Source organism: Larimichthys crocea, chromosome XXIII, assembly GCF_000972845.2.
Source record: "Larimichthys crocea isolate SSNF chromosome XXIII, L_crocea_2.0, whole genome shotgun sequence".
Classification (NCBI taxonomy): Eukaryota; Metazoa; Chordata; class Actinopteri; family Sciaenidae; genus Larimichthys; species Larimichthys crocea.
The window spans coordinates 2,181,653-2,202,191 of record NC_040033.1 but is presented as its reverse complement, the minus strand read 5'-3'; the positions used below and the strand labels follow the sequence as shown (position 1 = coordinate 2,202,191).

The window sequence follows — 20,539 nt, the reverse complement described above, 5'->3', positions numbered from 1 at the left end:
TGTTGAATACAGCAGATACCAATGCAAGTGTATACATATTTTTATATTTATATTTTGCCAATCAAATGTTGGCGTAAACGGTCCAACCAAGTTGCAATTCGTAGTGCAAGAAGCAGCCATAAAATGTACCGTCAGCCACACCCAAGCTCAGGTGACCTGAACGACGGTCGTTCACAACAGACCTCAGGTGACCATCAACGCCTCTGACGACAATCATCGCAACCATAATGAGCACTAACGAACCAAGTGGAACAAAGGGCGAATCTACAAGCTTTCCTAGGATAACCACCAGTCAGTCAGAACTCAAGAAGCTTCTTGGACGAGAGGCGAAACGTCTTCACGGATCTACAAATAAGTCCAGTTGCCCCAGACGAAAGTCGACCTGGACGACTGAGAACCTTCACAGACTTCAGAAAAATGTTGCGTGACAAGGCCAGAAAGTACACAATGCACTACTCAGAAGTGCACTTACGAAAGGATCTGAATTGAGACACAGGATTTACGGTGTATTTGCTGCTTTCGTATCTCGCTCGGCAGCCACTTCTTTCCAATGAAACGTACATACACTCACGTTGGGTGAGTTATCAATGCAATTATTCAGCCCAAGGTCACTTTAACACATGGACAAGAGGAGCTGGGAATCAAATCATCAGTCCTACTTAATGTTCAGCTATATATAAATATATAGTTATACAAACCCTAGTTTCCCTTTGTCACGATAAGGGATGCCAATAAAAGCAGAAGGATTATCGTAACTAGGTACTAAACCTTGTCTGAATGCCTCCTGAACACTTTTATTAACAGCGCATCATTGCATTACCAAAGACATCAAGGTTTTTTTCCAAATGCAACCGAGGTCAAGCGTCGTTTTGTGCTGAAGAGCACCGAAAGAAGTGCATGTAACAGTGTTGAGGTTCTGAAGTATATGTCTTAAGGTCTTACATCATGTTCCCACCAATAAAAGCCCCAGTGTCAGAGCTTACAGCCGAGTCAGGGAGTCTGATTGATAGCTGTAGAGCCACTAGTGTTTCAGTGATGGATGAACCTACAGCAGCAGCAGTCTGAGTGGCTGCTGATGGGCAGAGAGGGTTGGCAACAGATTTCTGTGCTGACAAACAAGGAAATGAGGCAGCTGTGGTAAACAATGCCCAGAGACTCTCTGCTTTAAGGAGACTAATGGATTTTTGGAAGGAGTAGCAGGAGTTATGAATGCTGCCACCATGTGCAGTTTTAGAGTTGTGGCTGCTTTGCATATTTTATTCTTACTGCTCAGATATATTACACTATGTGCGCGGACACCTGAAAGAAGTACGGCGACGCCTAAATCCATATGTGACCGAGAGCCATGCACTTTAATCTGCTGCTATAACCGCCCTCGCTCTTCAGTCTTTCCACCAGATGTTGAAACCCAGCTGCAGGGATTTCAGTCACAAGAGCATCAGTGACAAGGGGGGCAAGCCAAAACCTGGAAAAACAGACTCAGACCAAAAGTACGCAAGAGAGTCCACGGTGGTGAGGCAAGATTGATTTTAAAAGTCTGCTCTGCAACTTGTCCAAGTATTTTATATTTAGTTTACCCCATGTCTCTACCCCAGAGACACGAGAGCGATATCAATCTTCTTGTCCAGCTCCTGGTATGAAAGCAAACAACGATATGTGGATATGATGTACACCACAATAGTGTTTGCTGAATGAGCGTCAGCACTGTAAGATATATTTGATTTGTAGTACAGACATGCAAACTTGTCCTCCTGGTTCAGGGATTAAACCTGTGATCTTACGAGACAGTTTCCCTTCACCACGAGGGGCTGCCTGTCTGGTTCCGACCTCATTTTCAACAACAGAGGAGTCACGCTTTGAGCTCGGCACATGCCTTTTTGTCGAGTGCATGGAGTTTGAGATGCTGCGAGTTTTAACAAAAGAGCGCCGTGTTTAAGACAAGTGTTCAGTAGTCTCATAGCAACAACAGGAGTCATGCCGAGCTTCCCACATTCATGGTTTGGTTGGTATTACACAGGGGCTTCAAGTGTGGACTGCTAAAATCAGACCGTGGTGCTAATACAGTGTTGGAAACAAGGTGGGGAATTAACAGTAGCTGTCAGCGGAGTGTCAAGTAAATCCTGACTGTCAGTGGTAGTTTGTCGATTTTATCAGCTCCTCTAACATCATTCCTACTTATAAAACATTCAGGAGCTCATAAAATAGTTAAAGTGGCTGCTGAAGTTTGAAATCCACCCGACTCTGTATGTAATGGATAAAAAGGCTGGTTTCCCCTGGTTACTGTTTAAGTGTTTTAGAGGGAGTTTTTTCCAAATCTTACCAGTTTTGGCGTCCACTGAGAAGTAAGGCTGGCCCTCCAGGATACTGTACACCACGCGAGCGCTGTTGCCATAAGTGGGGTCGTCGGCATCTGTGGCGGTCAGCTGGATCACAGATGTTCCTGAGGAGACATGGAGGCAAAGGTGAAGATGAGATGCAGAGGTAGTAGAAGTATACTTATTTACTTAAAGGTAACCACAAGAGTAGGATTATGCATACTGAATGGAGCGGATGGAGATGAACTGCTCACCTATTTTGGACATTTCAGGTACAGACGCCTGGTAGGGTCCGTCCAGAAACTTCGGCTCATTGTCGTTGATGTCCTGGATCTTTACGATAAACTCGGACTCGGGCTCCAGAGGCCTGTCCGTCATGCGGTTGCGGGCCTGGGCGCGGAGGACGTACTGGGCTTTCACCTCCCGGTCCAGCCTCTGGATGGCGTGGATGTCACCTGTGCTGTCGTCAATGGTGAAGGTGCTGCCAGCGCCCTCGCCTGTCAGGATGTATTTGATGGAGCCGTCGCCTTTATCCATGTCTGAGTGGAGCTGTGGAAATTTTATTCCAAAAGAAAAAAAGATCCAGTTTTTAAAATTAAACGTTCAAATCTGTGCTCAAGCTGATATTTCCCAGACAAAACCACCATCGACAAAGTCCAACAGTGGTCGCACAGTAGGAATATAACAGACATATGGTGCAGTTACATGCTTTGAGGACATTTAATCAGGTCACATCTGCCAATTTTAGAACAATGCAGCAGCACAGTGATCCTAAACATACAGTCGAGACGACCAAAATGACTTTTTCGGGGCCCAAACAGTGGAAAGTTCTTGGTTGAGGTTCAGGCTTGGCGGAGCGAAATACCAAGCGTCAACAGAAAACGAATCCACAGTCTTGAAAAAAACGATTAATGATTTAAGTTATCTGTCAACAGAGAGACAAAGCAGCGCTGTCGATGTCTGTTTTGCATCATTGTAAAATGAATATATTTGAGTGCTACATCTCCATGGGTGGTGCGTGGTTCTATGTGTACCTTAATATTTTAGCTGCAAGTAGACGTCTAATCACAGCTCACCGCCCAATTGTTGCCATAGGCCCCGCGGTGCAATCAGAAGCCTTTTGTGGCCTCTAAGTGCAAACGCCAGCCTTCTGATGTGCAATCACTCCTTACTTTGTACTTTAAGGCTCTCTGTGTATCATAAGTACTTCCATCACCCTGGCAGAGTGGAATTAAATGCCCCCATTGGCGTCCGCCTCGTATATAATCAACACACAGACAAACAGCGCTGACAAAAATCACCCCGCTGACTCAGAGCACCAACTCTTTTCAAGATCGCTCACTTTGGCCTTTTCGTCGTCTGGGGGCCACTAAGTGAAATGACCGTGTCGAGGTCGTCTGTTGCTAAAAGTTTGCAGCACTCGTTGTTATTCCGGTGATAGTTCGGCAACAATACCTATCATTCCCCCGAGCGGCAGACAATACAGTTTTTCCTATCTCTTCGGACACCTGCACTCCTCTCCTGCAAGGCGCCGCTCAACCCAGAATATATTTTTTTAATCAACACCCCATTGTGGGCTTCAGCCCCGTGTCTCGTGGTGATATATCTCAGGCCGGTGACTTCCCTCTGCTTTATCCGCCTTCTCCCGCACTGATCCTTTCCTTTCCACCCAAGCCTATGAAAAGAGGGAGTTTGACACTCAGGCTATCAATTACCTGCTCGGTCTCAGCCTTGGTGCGAAGCCCAAACCTTCCAGCATCCCTATGGCTCTGAATGCTTAGAATAGTGGGTCAGTGGGGGGAAAAAATCCTCACTGGGAAGGCTATAGTAGATGTTTCTCCTGCTTTGTCATGTCGTACAATGCCTCTATGCCTTGAATGGCTCTGTGGGCAGTAGCCTGGCCTGTCAGAATCACTTATTTCATTCACCTTGCAAAAATTAGAGCGGGCAGCCAAGAAATTAATCGGTGAAGAAACGCTAAATGTAAAAGAAGAAGAGGAAAGACGGAGTTGAACATGCTACAGCGACTGTAAGGAATGTTTCACACCATATAAGCAGATACAGTATTTTTTTTTTTCGGGTACTCTCTCAGGACTTGTTACTTTTCTATCTGGTCGGACCACATGACATTCAGGAATCCAGAGTTTTCCTCGGTATTCCCGGGCGATGAGGAGGAGGAAATTATGCCAGAACACTAATTAGGCGGGTTTGCATCATCTCCAGAGGGAAATTTCAGTGTATAAGCGACCAGAGCGGCAGTGTTTAAAAGTCATAAAATGTAATCAAAGATTTGGAATTGGTCTTTTTTTTATTTTTCAGACCGCACTTCAAGGAAATTTGGAAAAAAAGTCACAAGAAATGGGCACCCGAGAGATCTCACATCCAAGTCCTGATGTAATGTGCTTCAGGAATTTTGCTTTATTCAGTTCAATTTGTTATTGAAGGATAAACAGACATGTATATTATCTGAATTTACAGTGTTGGAGCCAGGATTGTCTATGAAGGTGCCAAATGGTCACGTTACTACTGTTATAGGGGGTTATTACTCATCTAAAGGGCGGCAATAAGCACTACAATAAAAACTGTACACGAAATATTCATATAACGATGTTAGACATCTATATTTACACTAAATTACACAAAAATCTAATTTTTTATTCATGTAAAATGGATTTAAAAAGTAGGATCATCCATGAAATACATGTCTTTGTTTCATCTAAGGTGAAATCTGTATTTTATTCATCTTAAAAGTTCATGTACAGCTAGAAAACTAGACCAATTTACTAAATCAGGTTTAACAACAGCAATAATACAGTAAAAATAATCATTGTTCCAAAGTGGCGTTAATTTAATGACGATAGATTTCCAGTAACATGCTGCTTTCGAATGGAAACCGAGAGCTCGTAGTCTCGACATTGTAGGTCGAGTACACAAACTTTCAGAAAAAGTCCACTTTGAAGATTTTGAATACCACAATTGAGGGTGACGTTTAAATGAACAGTGAATACAGCGTCATTTGAGGGCAGCAATAATAATACCTGCTGTCTGATTTTACTCAAAAACAGATCAGATCTCCCGTTTATCTGCTGGCGCTAAGATAGAATCATAGTTTTACTGACATAGCTTCTGCTTGTCCCAAGTAACTTGATCAGATTGACTAAAATAATGATTTTTGAAAGTGTAACTGAAGGATTATGATTGTTAATTATTTGCTGACGTTAAATTAACAACTGAAAAATCAGCAGAGAGAGTGTAGACTGTACTTTGTGGTTTGTCCAGCAGTTATTATCACTTTAGTTTAAATGTTCTAACAATACAGAGCAATATATGTTGTTGTTTAATTTGTAGTTGAAAGAGAAGCCTGCATTTAACGTACACGTAATTTAGGACAACTGGCCATAAAGAGATCAAATGAAGGGATGTTTTATGATTCAAAAGGCAGATTTTTCTGTGATGTATTGGCAATTTTCATTGCAGTTTGCAAGATAGATAGTTGTGTCTCTCTACTGATGATGACCGGCCTTACAACTATTGATCAAATGTTGAATTCACTTTAGCGACTGAGCGATCAAAGTGCTCCTTTGTGAGCCTCCCTCCTTCGCCTGCTCTTTTCCGAGCACGTCTGTTGTGTTGCAGACGTGCTATCAACTTCTGTGGGAAGAGACAGACTGAGCGAAGCCTCGGTTCGAGTCAATTAACTCAATCACTGTTGTCTGGCACCGGTTCAAAGTGGACAGAAGAGAGGCTGTCTTAGTATGGATGCATCCAGGGATTAAATTGGGAAGTTTGCCTCTGCCCACCCATGATTTTCTCTTTTGCACTCAGCTCTGGCCGTGCAGCAGATGACCTATAGACTCCCCGTATAGATCTTTTAGTATGCACTGCTTGAAAGTTCGTGTTGAAATCTCTTTGCAAACACCTACACCGAGACACCTGATGTGTAGCAGGTACAGCAAGGTCATGCAAAAAAAGCTACTCCCCTACCAGGCTAGAAACCTGTACACTTTCTTCAGGTTATACTTTATGCGTGTGTGTGTGTGTGCATGTTCATACTCTGCAGCATGTAGTCGACACTGACCTTTCCGATATAAAGTGGTTCCAGTCCGGTGTACTCCTCCAGGACAAAGAACTGGTTCCACACCCAGCCTCTCTTCACTCTCTGGAGTAGTGCTGAGCTGCCGGCGTTTTCCTCCTCTGTTGGTCTACCCACGAGGCCGTGAGGCAGAAGGGTCAAAATGCAGAGGACCACGGGGAGCATGGTGCTCGCAACTGCTGGAAGATGCAATCGGTCTCCCATTGTTAAGCACAGAGTAGTTCTTGAAAAGGTTTTTCCTCTTTCTTCACCAGTGCGCTTGTTTCCTGGTTCCCGCTCTGTAAAGAGAGGAAAAAAGAAGACAAATGAGTCTCAGATGTCCCTTTGGACACCGTCATCCTTTTGTTGTATATTGAGTCCAAGTCTATGTTGCACTGTGGGAGACCTGCAGATGACACATATCTCCTGCCTTCAGATTAGCTCTGTACTACTGAGTTTTTGTCGAGTTGTAATGAATGAACTGCTTGCGCCTCAGCGCGTCTAATACTGCCGGTGAGGTTACCTGGAGGAGGTAAGGAGCAGACGAAGACGGAGACAGTATGTACAAAACAAAACAGTCGTGTCAAGCTGCCACTCGCTATTACTATACCACGAGGGAGTATACATTATAAAGAAGAATAGACCGGGGATGTCAAAGGGTTACATGACTGTAACATCCCCAGTGAGACGATTATCTTAGCTTGGAGTATGCGATGACAATTTGTGGTTTCACGGGGAGTTAATGTGCTGTTATTATTTCTTCATGGGAATGGTGACTTCTTGTAGTCGCTGTGAGATGGCCAGAAAACCGCCACAACAACAACAACAAGATGAGACGCTGCGCAGATCGATTGATGGTCAAGATATTGTTTTACATTATTTGTACCACAGACGTTTTGGACTACCGGGAAAAAAGAAGAGGAGGTTTGCAGTGAGTACTGATAAAAAGTGGAGCTGGTGTCGTGCCAGAACAGGAGCTGGGCAAGTGGGCAATGTAGCCATGCTCAGCTGCCTCTATGGACATAATGACAGAGGCAAAAAGACTAGAGAGGACGTTGACGGAGGACGCTAAGAAGAGAGAAAAAACAAAAACAATGAGCCAAAATGCAAATAAGAAGAGGAAGTTTACAGCAGAGCCAGTGTTGTGCCAGAACAGGAGCTGGGCAAGATTTTAGCTGCTTTATAATTTTCCTTTAATTGTGCACAGCCTTGTCCTGATTGATATACAGTGGTCCCTCGTTTATCGCGGGGGATACGTTCTAAAACTAACCCGCAATAAACGAAATCCGCGAAGTAAGTTTTACAATTATTCTACATGTTTTAAGGCTGTAAAACCCCTAACCACACACTTTTATACACCTTTTTACACACATTTTGTACAGTACACCCTTAATTAATCAGGACGCAGAACACAATGCGCGTTCATACTGTACAGTACACTGTAAAAATAAAGCATGCAAAATTACACTGAAAATATCCGTGAAACAGCGAGTCCGTGAAAAGTGAAACGCGATATAGCGAGGGACGACTGTATACCAATATAAAAATACGCAGCACTCGTTGTTATAAAAATATGAAACCACCAGCTTCAGTTCCTCTCCCTCCAGCTAGGGACAATCAGGCATTTCACATTAGCAAAAAAAAAAAGAGGTGAGACCATTCACTCCTTCCTCCTCTTCCTGTCACAAGGAGAGGTGAGCTCGTTCACACCTCGTGTAAAAGGCCCGGGGGTGTGATGTTCTGAGACTGTAGTGTTTCTGTTAACACCCCTGCTCAGCTTTACTCGCACCATGTTGTACAAGTTTCTGTCAGCACCGCACATCGCATCATCACTTGTTTTTTTTCCTCCCATATCTCGGGTTTTAAAGGGCCCCTATGGTATTGCCTGAATGTTGGATTTTATTCCTCTAAACACTATCTCCCTGTGCATTACTCCCTTTGATACGAACATCACAGGGATCTTTAAGATCGTAGAGGTTAATTCCAAGAAGTTCTTGCAGGAGATGCTTTATAAGGTTACCCATCGATTTTCTTTTTTTTTTAGCTGATCAATACGTTTTCACATGCAGTGCATGGCACCTATACACCGCCTCGGTCCATCTGCATCTTTTTTTTTTTTAATGTTTAAGCATCTGCCTGTTTTTCCTGCATTAACGAGCCCGAGAAAAAAAAAAGGCGGATTTATGGTCAAAAGGCAAAGAGAAAGAGAGGGGTGAGGAGGAGGAGGAGGAGGAGGAGGGCGAGAGGAAAAGAAAAGCAAAGAGGCTGTTAGCAGGGGGAGAGATGGAAAGTTTGGAGCAGCGGAAGAAAGAACGACTGTTTGACTCATGGGTTGACTCCATTATGTTTTGTAAGAGAGAGTGCATTGTGCTGCTGTAGACTCTCTGAATCGCCAAACTCAGTTAATCATTGTTGAAGAGGCACAAAAGGCAGGGAAGGGTGGGGGGCGTGGCGGCATTGTCGACGGGAGGCTTGCCTGAGTGTGAGTGTGTGTGTGCATACGTATGTGTTTCTAGGCCTCCTCTGCGGAGACAAACCCTCTTGCGTGTTGGCAGGACGGGTGACACTTGACCTCGCTGCTCCCCTTCTTTTCGGTCTATTCAAGCCGCCCGGTCGCCATTATTAAGTAAAATTAGCTCCCTGTTCTTGGCCCCACCCTCCCCCCGAAAGGTCACAGCTTGCACCCGAGCATTTTGCTCCATTTTGTCATCCCCTAATGAGGTGACATGCGACGCATTTGTGTCGGCAAAACATTTCGCACATCTTTCTTCTGCTAATCTTTATGGCGTTTCACTTGTTTAAAGAAGAAGAAGAAAAAAAAAAGCAGCTGGTGTTTGCCACAGAAGCTGCGAACGGCAGATAGGAAGATGAAGGGACGAGGAGCGAGGTGGAGGGTGGAGGGCGGAGGGGTGCAATCATATGAAAAAGCTTTGCCAGGGTTAAGGCGAGGAGATATTTTCCCACCAGGCTAAAACATTCTTCCCTATAGTCTTTGTGTTCAAAGGAAAATAACTCAGTTTAGAGTTGCTAGTGTGTTACACCATTAAAGGGAATCCAAATGGCAACGCAGATATGGGAGCATCTGATTGTCATGTTTGTTTTGAAACACACGAAACCCCTGAAAGGAAAGGAAAGGTGTTTGTCTGAAAAGGGAGGGAAGAAATTGAGTGACAGCGAGAGAGACGGTGATTGTCAGGAGGGGAGCAGCTGGTGTGACAAAATGATAGGCCATATTGTTGTATCATCTTACTCCAAGTCCACCTGCTGCTCCATTAACTGCAATCTGACAACAACTATATCAAACCGCTCGTACATGAGCGAGCGAGGTGAGTTTTTCTTTCCAATGGAGGAAAAACAAACACGAAAACACCTGCTACAAGAACGACTGACCGACCACCACTGGGCTGAGGCAACATACGTAATCTCACTAACTCCACCTGTCCACGTTAATGAGTCAGTTATGTGCATATTAACATAAAAAGGCATTCCTGTGCAATAAATTATGGAAAGACTCAATACTTGTAGGGTACAGAGTAGTTGTTGAGATACATTTAATTTTCAGAGCAAGTCCTCACGTTATCAAAAACCTCTTGGTCCACCAAACTCTTGGAAGAACCTCAACACTTGTAAGATACAGAGTAAAATGTGTTAAAACTTAAAAGTTGGGATTTTGTCAGATTCTTTACATAGTTCCTGATTAAAATGATGCAATAATTCAGTGAATTTTACTGCGTTTTAGTTGAAGAATCAGTGCAAAAAATGTAATAAACCAAAAGTAATACTGGAGAAAATGTCTTGTAAACTGCTGAAACTCTTGGTCACTTCAATAAATATTCTTTTAAATCATTATAGTCAATCATTACAGAGTTTCGGCATCTCAAATGTTACAATTGGCTTTTCTTTGTAAACTTTAACTTCATGGACCAAATAATTGATTAATTGTAAAAATAATCAACAGTTCCAGCTCGCACGTTATCAAAAATCTCTTTGTCCATCAAACTCTTGCATGGAAGAACCTCAATATTTGTAGAGTACAGACTGAAATGTGTTGGGATACGGTTCACGCTTTGTCCTTATTAAAATCGTGCAATAATTCAGCACATTTTAGTCTGTACTTTGGTTGATTAAAAGATACATTTGAGAAGTTACAAGATACAAGAAGTACAGAATTGTCTTTTTTACCGCCAACAAAACCAGACATCTGTGGCAAAAAACTGGTCTTTACATGAATCATTACGTAGTTTCAGCATCTCAAATGTTACAATTTGCTGTTTTTCTTGTTAAACTTTCACTTTATGGACCAAATAATTGATTAATTGTGAAAATAATAATCAGTTCCAGTCCTCACGGTATCAAAAACCTCTTGGTCCAACAAATTCCCATTCACCCAAGCAAGGTTACAAGGGGCCAACTCAGTGTGTGGTACATCGGTATGGGTTCACCCTGTTTAAGTGCTATGTGGAGCATTATTAAGTGTTAATTTCACAGTGGCCATGTCTGTGCTCCACTCACCTCCGCTTTTAAAAGGAGGCCTCCCAGACTGTGGAAAAGGTCCTTAAAAACGGGGTGGACCCATGAAAAGGGGATCCACCCACCCTGGCAGGGCAAAACGTCATGGCCAATTTGTTAACCACAATTGATTTTGCATGGTGGAAAGTGACCACGAAAAGGCTCTGCATATCTCGGACCCAGGCGACGGGGCTAACATCGATGCACTTTGACTTTCTTTTAAGGCGCCGAAGCTCCGGCATGAGAAAGTCTAAGCCGAGTACAAAAAGCCTGTTGCAAAAATGTAGAAGGGTTTTCTGAAATACAGCCTCTGAATCTAATTTCACTTTCCTGAGTGCTGAGCGTGACAAGCCACATTTCTTCAACCAAGCATCCCTTTCTAATTTCTGAATGCTAATGTTTATTTACTTATTTACACGTAATTAAATTCAGACTCTGCAGCTGCACCAACTCCCCGCAGTATGGCCTCTGGTATGTTTTGCATGGAATAAAATGACCAGGTCTTCTGCTTTCTGATACAAAGGGTCTATATGCTGTCAGCGCCTGCAGCAAGGTCCCAGTTTCCTCAGCCGGCTCACAGGGGGAGATGGCATCCTTCAAAGGCAGAGCCAGGCTAAGGGAGGTGTGTGTTCTGGCCAAAAACTCAACCCGAGATCACACAGTTGTTTGTGTGCGGGTATGAATATGAGGTCTCTGTGGATGCACAGCATGAATATGTGTGTGCGCCCTACCCTTTATTTGTCCTGATTCCTCCAGCCCCGTCCCCCCACCCTCAGGACAGACGCTGGCATGGGGCAGGCTTTGAACCTGCCTCTGCCGCTCTCTAATTGTAGGGAGCTCCCCGGGCCTCGGGTCGATGCAGCTGTGCGTGCTGCCACCGCTGTGCCGTGACGAGCGCCCGCCTCCCCGCGGCTCGCTTTACTGTAAGGTGCTTTTAATTACTCATCGCTCTCTATCCGCCTTTGTGTGCCGTGGTGGAGCTTCAGAAGTTTGTTACATTCAACTCCTGTTCTGTGTTTTTCAACATCTGTGTTGCCGAACCGAACTCTTATACTTATTTTTAGCTTTCTTTTTCTCGTTTCGGATTCTCCTCTTGCTCTCTTCCCATCCCAGATGCACATTTAGTTCAATTCATTGTTCCATGGAGGCCATAAAAGGAGCCTTGTCATTTATGGAGAAATTAAATCACACAAACTGGCATTCATCCCAGGCACTGGTGCATGGAAATGATGTCAGCATGCATAAATGTCATCTGGAAAAGTTTGCAATCAGTGTCACTCCGCCGCAAATTAAACAGCGGTGTCTTTGGGACGGATCCTTTCAAATTAGTATCGAACTCGTAATCTCTTTTGAATTTTTTTCGAAGAATTGATTCCATCCACCGCATGGCGACAGCCCCGGGAATCCTCTCCTCTATTAAGACCACTTCCATGTCCCGGAGATGTGTCATTTAAGATATCTCCAAACCACATGCACCATCACAGAAATGTGAAAGGTGGTGTTAATATATAGAAACCTGCCTGCGACGTTCATCTTTCACCGCCTCTTGCTGACACTGATAATGGCAAGAAAAAGTCTTTCTAGGCCCGGCGAGAGCGCACATGCCAATCTAGTGTCTTATTTGTCGGCGGGAGCTTACAAGACAGACCATAGCTTAATGGGTTTTATATAAATATATATATATATATATATATATAGCAAGAATCTGTCCTCATCTCTAGAAACTAGAACCTTGGCTCAGGCTGAGGAATGAGGTCTGAATGCCAAACAGAAGTCCGTAAAAAAAGCAGATAGGCATTCCTCTCCTTCAGCATGACTTGTTTGAAGTAGCGACAGTGCAGACGTGCTGAGAATCGGAGCCATGCTTTGAGCCCGAGCTCGTGTTCACAAAAGTTTTTTTAATGTGCCACCAAACCCCGTCTGAGGCCGGGCTTTCTCCGAATAATCACCGTGACCTACTTTTGACAGCCAGACACGGAGATATATATATATTCGTTTCTGTAAACATTGTTTGACAATTAACACACACACACACACGTAAAAAAAGATAAAGTATCGATTCAGTGCGAGTAATGAAACCTTGTGTCTTATTCATCAGCGGTCTCCATCTCCCTTCAGAGTGTTGCAACGCTCACTTACAGCTGACAAATCCCCAGTCACACTTAAATCATCCGCACTTGCTGTTTACAGCTTGAAAGCATTATTGGCATTCCTCGCTGGTCGTGTTACAAAACATGACCTGTGAAAGTCAAGGATCATTTCAGCATGAATTTCACCTTACCTTTGTGTCCTTTTCAACTTTATCCCTCCTTTTTTCCGTCTCTTATCTCTTTGTTCTTCTTCTCCCTGCACGCTCGCTAAATTTCCCTTGTAAAAGTTGTGAAAGCTGCTGCCTGCAGAGCATCAGCTTCACTAAGGTCACCTTGAGTCCACGCTCTCTCTCTCTCTCTCTCGCTGTCCTCTTTGTAAAGTTCCCCTGTTTCTCTCTCTCACTCTCTCTCTATATATTTATAAATACATATATGTTCTTCTGCTGCCTCAGCTCTGTCACTGCTGCTCTGTCACACTCTCACGGGTCTGTTGTTGACTATCTGGGGGGAACCCAATCAGGCTAAAGGACCAATTGTCCCTCTCTTTACAATCAGTGGGACGGCCTCCTCTGGGGTCTAATCCAGCCATCTACAACCTTCAAGCATGGGACGGAGAAGAGTTGGAGAGAAGAGGGAGGAGAGAAGAGGGGGTAGATTGACGGCCGGATAAGGGAGAGAGAGAGAGAAAGGGTGGGGGGTGGAAATCAAAAGGATGAAGGAATGAGAAGGGAAAGTGAGCAGTTCCTGCACGCACCACAGAAGCTCAACTCAAGGTTTTTTGCAAGTGAATGAAGTGACCGGCATGGTGTGGGAAGAAGAAGAAGTGTGCGTGGAGATTGCCGGGAGCCTAGGGTCCTTGGATCACTGACCAGCGAAGTAGAAAACGCAAAAAGGATGAAGAGTGGAGGGGGGGAAATATATATAAAACCACCTTCCCGCTTTACTCTGGCGAACCTGCCCTAATGCATTTTAATGAGCCAGTGTTGTACACGGCTGGATCTGTAGAGGGATTTATGGGCATAAAAGATGAAGCTTTTAAACTGCATTATATTCCGCCGCTTGCCCAGCCAGAGTCAAAGCAATTAGTTTTCCCAAATTGGCAAAAAGACCCTGAAAAATTAGGTGCACGCCGGTACGTACAAAAAAAGCACAGCGGAAGATTAGTCATGGTCATGCAGATCTGATCCCTGTTTAGCGCCGAACGAGAAAATGGCTAGTGTTTCATTTAAGTAATCATAGAATTAATGCAGCAAAAAGAGTCGAGTCTCTTGCATATTTCTCCTCAGGAGGGAGAAGGACTCGGGGAAAGTGAAATCATATTGAAGATGTACTCAACCATGTTTAAACAGAAATGAGAATATATTACACAGAAACAAGAAGTGTTCTGGACTGCTGCTCGGCTTCTTATTTTGCGTTTTTTTCCCCATTACACAGTCTGAAATGTTTTCATATTATATTTATAGTCCAAATAAAGTGATGGAGCTGCAGACTTAAGCTTGCAAAGTTTCAACTTTCTCCACTATCACACCCCACTGGGACAACTTTGCTCTTTTTTTTTTCCACTCGACAGCCCTTTGACTCTCCTTAATCTTCCTGACAGAGTAATTTGGTGTCTTGTACAGCTCTAAAAATACAGATGAAGGCTGTTGTCACCCACCAAGCCAGATGGTCAAAAGGTTGTACCTCTCCATCGGTTCAATATGTTTTTTTTTTTTTCTCCCACTCTGTCCCTTTCAATATGTCTTCTTTCTCATTTGGCAGGTCATTCTTCTTCACAACTGGCCTCCCTCCCTTCCCCGGGTGCCCTCCCCATCGTCTTTGTCTCTTTGAAGACCTGACTGGTTAGCGCCTCAGCCAATCTGTCAGCGAATGCTTGACTGGACCTCCAGGAAAAAAAAAAAAAAAGGCAGGGGGCTCCCTCTTTGTTAGGGCGGGCCACAGAGATGGTGGTGGCATTCAGGCCCATTGAACAACACCTTCCATCACTGTGGCAGTAATAATTGGCAGAACAAATTGAAGCTATAGGGCTTATGGAACTGCCTCTGTCTGTTTTTAAAGTGTGTTAAGGTGGTAGACGTCTGGAAAACAAGTCCCTTAGGGTCCCGTCACAAAGGCCGTAGAAATAGATTGGATACAGTCATGTTCTGCATGTGCTGGACTTTGGTTTAGTGATAATATGCAGGATGTTTTAAGGACACGGTGCTTTCACGCATTGGATCAAGTACGCCTTCTCTTGAGGTTAAGGGCTTTAAGTTTATAAAGGCCATGACTTGTTCTGTCACCTCAGAGTACCTTTTACCAAGACTTTCATCAGGAAAGTAGATTTCATGGTTGTATCCTCTCCAGACAAGTATCCTCTCAATGGCCATTTCTCAGTCTCCATTAATCATAAACTTTATCTCATGTACGTTACGTAATCGTATCATTTTTTTCTCCATCTGCTCTGATATGATTTTAAGTCGACACAGAAGAACATTCTATTAATATTAAAATGTTTCCACAAAGCTCATAACACATATTGTTTTCCATGCAAACCCACACACTGGCTGCGTCTTGTATAAGAACTTTTATTGACTTTTTTCCCCTGACTATTTTTGTCTTAGTTTATGAAAACCCAGAGCGACATTGACGTCAGATGTCTTGTTTTGTCTGACCAACAATCCAAAAAGACAGAAAATTTACCATCACATGAGGCACAGAAATGCCGTGAATTCTTACAGTTGAAGATGGAAGATGGAAACAGAGAATTACATTTTTGATTAAAAACTTACAGTTGAAGATGGAAACAGAGAATTACATTTTTGATTAAAAACTGACTTCAAACTATGGTATGTCTAGCATTGGTGGTATGCAACCTCCCTTTAGTGGTTTCGTGAAGAATCTCTGAAATTGATAGATTAATTGTTTAAAAAAAACATATTATATTCTCAAAATACCACAACCCTTTGAATGGAAATTAACCATTAGATTGTTGGAATGTTTTTTAAAACAAGTTTTGACTTACTTGCTTCAACATCAGCCTGACTCACGGTCACGTAGATACGGGCTAAAATGTCACTACAAGATTGTAAGCGGAGGTTGAATGAATGGTTCAAAAACTTTGTTTCCATTTGTAAAATAAGAACTGTTGTCTTATAACGAGCCCTTTATATAACCAGGTGAACCAGCCTTTTGCTTTTAATATCAATTTGGCAGCCAGAGCTTGGAAGGAAAAGGCTTGAGAGAGTATTCATTTGATTGCAATATGCAACTTTACCACTAGGTGTCACTAAATCCTACATACTGGACCTTTAAAAGTCCATGTAAAGTAAGAATAAATATGTGTTCTGAGTTTGTCAGACCAAAAAAGAAATCGTGACTGTGACTAATACTACATTTTAGATGGTCGACTCTTGATTGAATCTGCAAAACCGTCCAACAACACCAACTGATTGCCTGATTGGGTTGGCGGTGACATTTCAGAGGTCTGTAAACTGAGAAAGCAAAGGATCGTCGACTAAACAAACACTCCTGACCCTCTTTCCCAAGATTAAAAGTTAAATAAGCTCTTAATAGTGCTGCGCATCCAATGGCCAATTAAAAATAATGACAACAGTTAAGTGCACCGGACTTGAAAAATACAGCCTGGCAAGGTAATCTGCCTGGGCTGTCTGCCCTTCTTTACCCTCACTTATCATGTAACAGCCTTCAAACGGAATAAGCTAAACAAAATTTCAACCGGTCTCATTCAGTGTATCACCTTGCCACTAAAACCACCACTAGGGGAAGGCATGAAAGAGGTTTAGGTTTCAGAAGAACAAGATGAGAGAACGCCAGAGAGAGAGAGGAAGCAAAGCCTCCATGTCATCTAAGATAAGAGGAGTAGCTCTCTTCCTTTCTTCCCGAGATTAAAAATGGCACGGAGCAGAACAAGCCCGAGTACAAAGAGCTCTTCTGTGTCTTTGGGGTGCGCAGTCAAGCCTTTTCATGTCTGATTTTGGCTACAGGTCGAAACAAAGGGAAATTAGACGGAGAAGTCACTGTGTCTTTGTTGAGGAAGATGCACACGAGGAGCCAAGTTCACCACGGAAGCAGTAACCTTTACAGTAATTGGTGGAAAAGGAAAAAAAATAAAGATGTTTGGCCTTAATTGTGAGACGTCAGAATTGGCACAAGGTCGAAAGAGTGAACCGTGACATTAACTCCCTTGCCTGGCATCATCTAGCTTCTTGTGCTTTTGTCTGAGACAAGCTGTGTTTCTCAAGATCCCAGTTTTCCTGGTGACCTTTTCACCGATCCCCCCTCCTCCCACTTGTGCCTTAGCTACGCCACCACGGCCGGGTATTGACTTTCACTCCGGCGTGTTAAACTTTGCCATCATGCGTGCGGCTTGTTGCACAGAGCCTCCGCTGTGACATGCAGCGGCATTCTGTTCGGGATAAAAGGCTCCCCGGGCTGTTTGATGCGGTATTCCAGCAGGGATAGGCAGGCTGACTTGGCCTTGATGAGCTGACGGGAGCTGAGGAGACATGGGGGCCTCGGAGCAGCAGGACCAGAAACCACAGGAACAGTGTGCCTTGCTCTGATATTTTACCCCTCCCTGTTCTGTCATTCCTCATAACCCCCGACTCTGTGCTCCTTCCCGGTGACCCTGTCTGCTGCATCTTAAATGAAAGACTAAAGTAACTTTTGAAGTATAAATTAAGGGGTTGTGGGGGCCACATGTGTTGTGACTGATGCAAGCAACAAACGCGGAACATGACGCGCATGAATTATGAATGTATTCATATGTATTCTGTCTGCAGTGTTATACTTGCTTTAATTATTTACATGAAGCCAGCGAAAATGTTTCTCCAAATGAAAAACAACATCCCACAATCTAGAGCAGCTTTCAGGATGTCGATGTTGGTTGTTTGAACTTAACTAAACTAGTGTTTCAGGTTCAAAAGGCCTCATGTCGCGGTAGCATGTGCACGCGTCTCATATCAGCAGGTTTATAGCCTCTACCCCGACTTCCTTGAGTCAATAGAATAACAATTAGGGGGTGAGTGTGCGTGCTCCATTACACATTTGGTATGCAGAGGGGGGTGTATGCTCAGGCAGCCACGTCTAACCAGAAACAAACACACACAGGATAAATGTCTCCTTTGTTGGTTTCTGTGTGTTTGTAGTTTCACACTGATCCAGTGATCAGAGGAAGAAATAGTTCAGCAGGGGTTTAAACAAAACCGTCCGCCACTCTCCTTCCACCCTGAGACAAACCTGGCTTATCGCAGTGGAAAAAAAAAAAAACACAGCGGTTCCTTTCAAAGCCACGTGCGTGAAAAAAGTTTCCATTTTCTTTTCCAGCTACATAAACATGAATAAATCTCAACAGAGGAGAAGGAGTTATAGCAGGAGGTGAGGATTCTGTATTTGTTCCATTACAATCATCTCCCGAAGAAGAACCTGTGCGACGTTACAGATTAAGCTGTTGCCCGATCTTGGCCAACTACCCACTAACTACTGGTGCATGAAATAATCAATTAGAAATAGTTCTGAAGTCCTCCCACCACCTGGAGTCTTACTCCCAAGGTCTGTAACAGCACGTTTGGTCGAACTGTGCAGTTTTCTCCGTCACCTGGCAACTAAAAGCTTCAAAGGATGCGTTCATCTCAGAAGGTCTAAGGTCCACAAAACCTTTTGCTGTGCCACTGGCTTTATTCTTACAAACATGCTATCTGTGGGTCAAAGAAACCTGGGACTCTACACGGTGAACCCTTTTACCAAAGAACACGACTTTCTCCTCCATGCACTTACTAGCGATTATGTTGAAGACTCCCGTCTTGGTGACTTTACAAGGTGCCGCTGGATGAAAGGCTCATGTGTTTATTTTATGTGTGTGTGGCTTCGTAAGCAGCAGCTGGCCCCCTCATGCGAGCGTACGCCATAAATAAGAGAGCATTAGCATTAAACATCCTGTACAAACACAGAATGATGGAGGAGGGACAATAATAAAACATAGTGACAAAATGCATTATGCAGCTGAACACTAAGGTAAGGTAGCAATTCAGTTTTCATACATAAAATGCCAGAGGGTGTACTTTTGTTCGTTTGTCTTACAATAGTCCTTGTAGAAGAATCGAAGAATTTTACATTTACACTCACTTATGTGGACATTTTCTCACTTCACATCAGCTCAATGCAGATAAATATCCATGAGTAAAAAGCTGCTTTATTTTTCATCAATGGTATTATCACTCTTAGCTTCCTCCATCAACGTCCTCTCTAGTCTTTTTGCCTCTGTCATTAAGTCTATAGAAGCATGACTACATTGCATTAGATGAAAACTAGATGAAAGAGACCATCAAGTCAAACCTCCATGAATGTGTGCCATGTCAATAGTTGTTGAGACATTTCAGTTCAATGCACACATGTCAAAATCTATGGTGGTGCTATAGAAAAAAATAAGGGGATCACCAAAGTCATAAGAATTCATCCTCTGGGGACCTTGAATATCTGGGGACTTCCCATTGTTCTGACGGCACCATTAATCCGAAACCACAATAGTCCAAAAAGATTGTCCCATTAGACTGAAAGCCCATTTGTCTGACAGCATGTTGACCCAAAAACAAAAGCCCACTGCTTCGAAGGCCCGTTTCCTAAAAGTACACACTCTTCCTGGAGTTCTTTGCCCTCAATTTCTTAATCCATTAGGACTTCCAGGAGAAGACGAAGCCAGATGACCTCTGTCGTCATGGTAAGCAATATAAAAGCATGGGTTTAGGAACCAAAACTACTGAACACCAAAACCAGTTATGTTACGTACGTAAGTTGGTGATACCAGAGTGCGTATTTTCGGAACAACAAGCCTTTGGTGCAATGGACGTTTGTTTTTTTGGAATAATGGGCTACCGAACAAAGGGGCTTTTGGTCCAGTGGGACATTTTTCTGACTATTGTTGTTTCGGAGTTATGGACCCTCAAACCAGTGGTATGGCAGCAAATATCTGAAAGCAGTCTGAGCAACAGTTGCTGAGATATTTCAGTCTGGAAATGCTGATTCAAACAACCCAATGCCATTTCAAATTCATAGATCTTCATGTAAAAAACGTCCTTATCCTCAATCATTTCGAAGGTTTTTCATTTAGTTTTACATAGAGATACGTCCTTGTAACACAGCTGACATATTATCGATTTTTTTTTTTTTAGATTCCATGATTTACATTTTGTACCCAAATGGTGGAATTACAAAGCAGCCATGGTTTGTTTTGATTCCAACTTTCAACAGGTGTATTGAACTATGAACTATTTTTCTTGTATCTATAGCTGATTGCAATGTTGCACTGCTCAAAAGAAAAGGGCATGTAGAAAGTAAGTGTAAAAAACCAGGAGCAGGATGAGACAATGCTTCATTCAGAGTAAAATCTGCCACCTGTTTTTCGAGCTGATTTAATAATGTTCCCATTAACGCTACGCTGGGGTTGCAACCCAGGGGTTGGTGACAGACTTATTTGAAATCATCTCTCTCTGACTGCATTAATGACTCTACCGCTGTGCTCAGCCCCACGGTGAAGCAGCATTCTGGGCTGATGG

At 43.3% G+C, this 20,539-nt stretch overlaps 1 protein-coding gene across 2 annotated transcripts in view; it reads right to left on the bottom strand.

Moving 5' to 3' along the window:
• Positions 1 to 20,539, bottom strand: part of LOC104931684 (cadherin-20) — an 89,827-nt gene that overhangs the window by 25,883 nt on the left and 43,405 nt on the right. Inside the window, exons 1-4 of one of the 2 annotated variants that reach the window (XM_019257348.2) lie at positions 13,178 to 13,586; positions 6,394 to 6,686; positions 2,570 to 2,864; positions 2,321 to 2,440 (exon numbers count right to left, since the gene is read on the bottom strand). In XM_019257348.2, the coding sequence (XP_019112893.2) occupies positions 2,321 to 2,440; positions 2,570 to 2,864; positions 6,394 to 6,612 (634 nt within the window). In that variant the 5' untranslated portion in view covers positions 6,613 to 6,686; positions 13,178 to 13,586. Of the gene's footprint in view, positions 1 to 2,320; positions 2,441 to 2,569; positions 2,865 to 6,393; positions 6,687 to 13,177; positions 13,587 to 20,539 lie in introns of those variants that run through there. The other variant, XM_019257349.2, reaches the window with a different exon arrangement.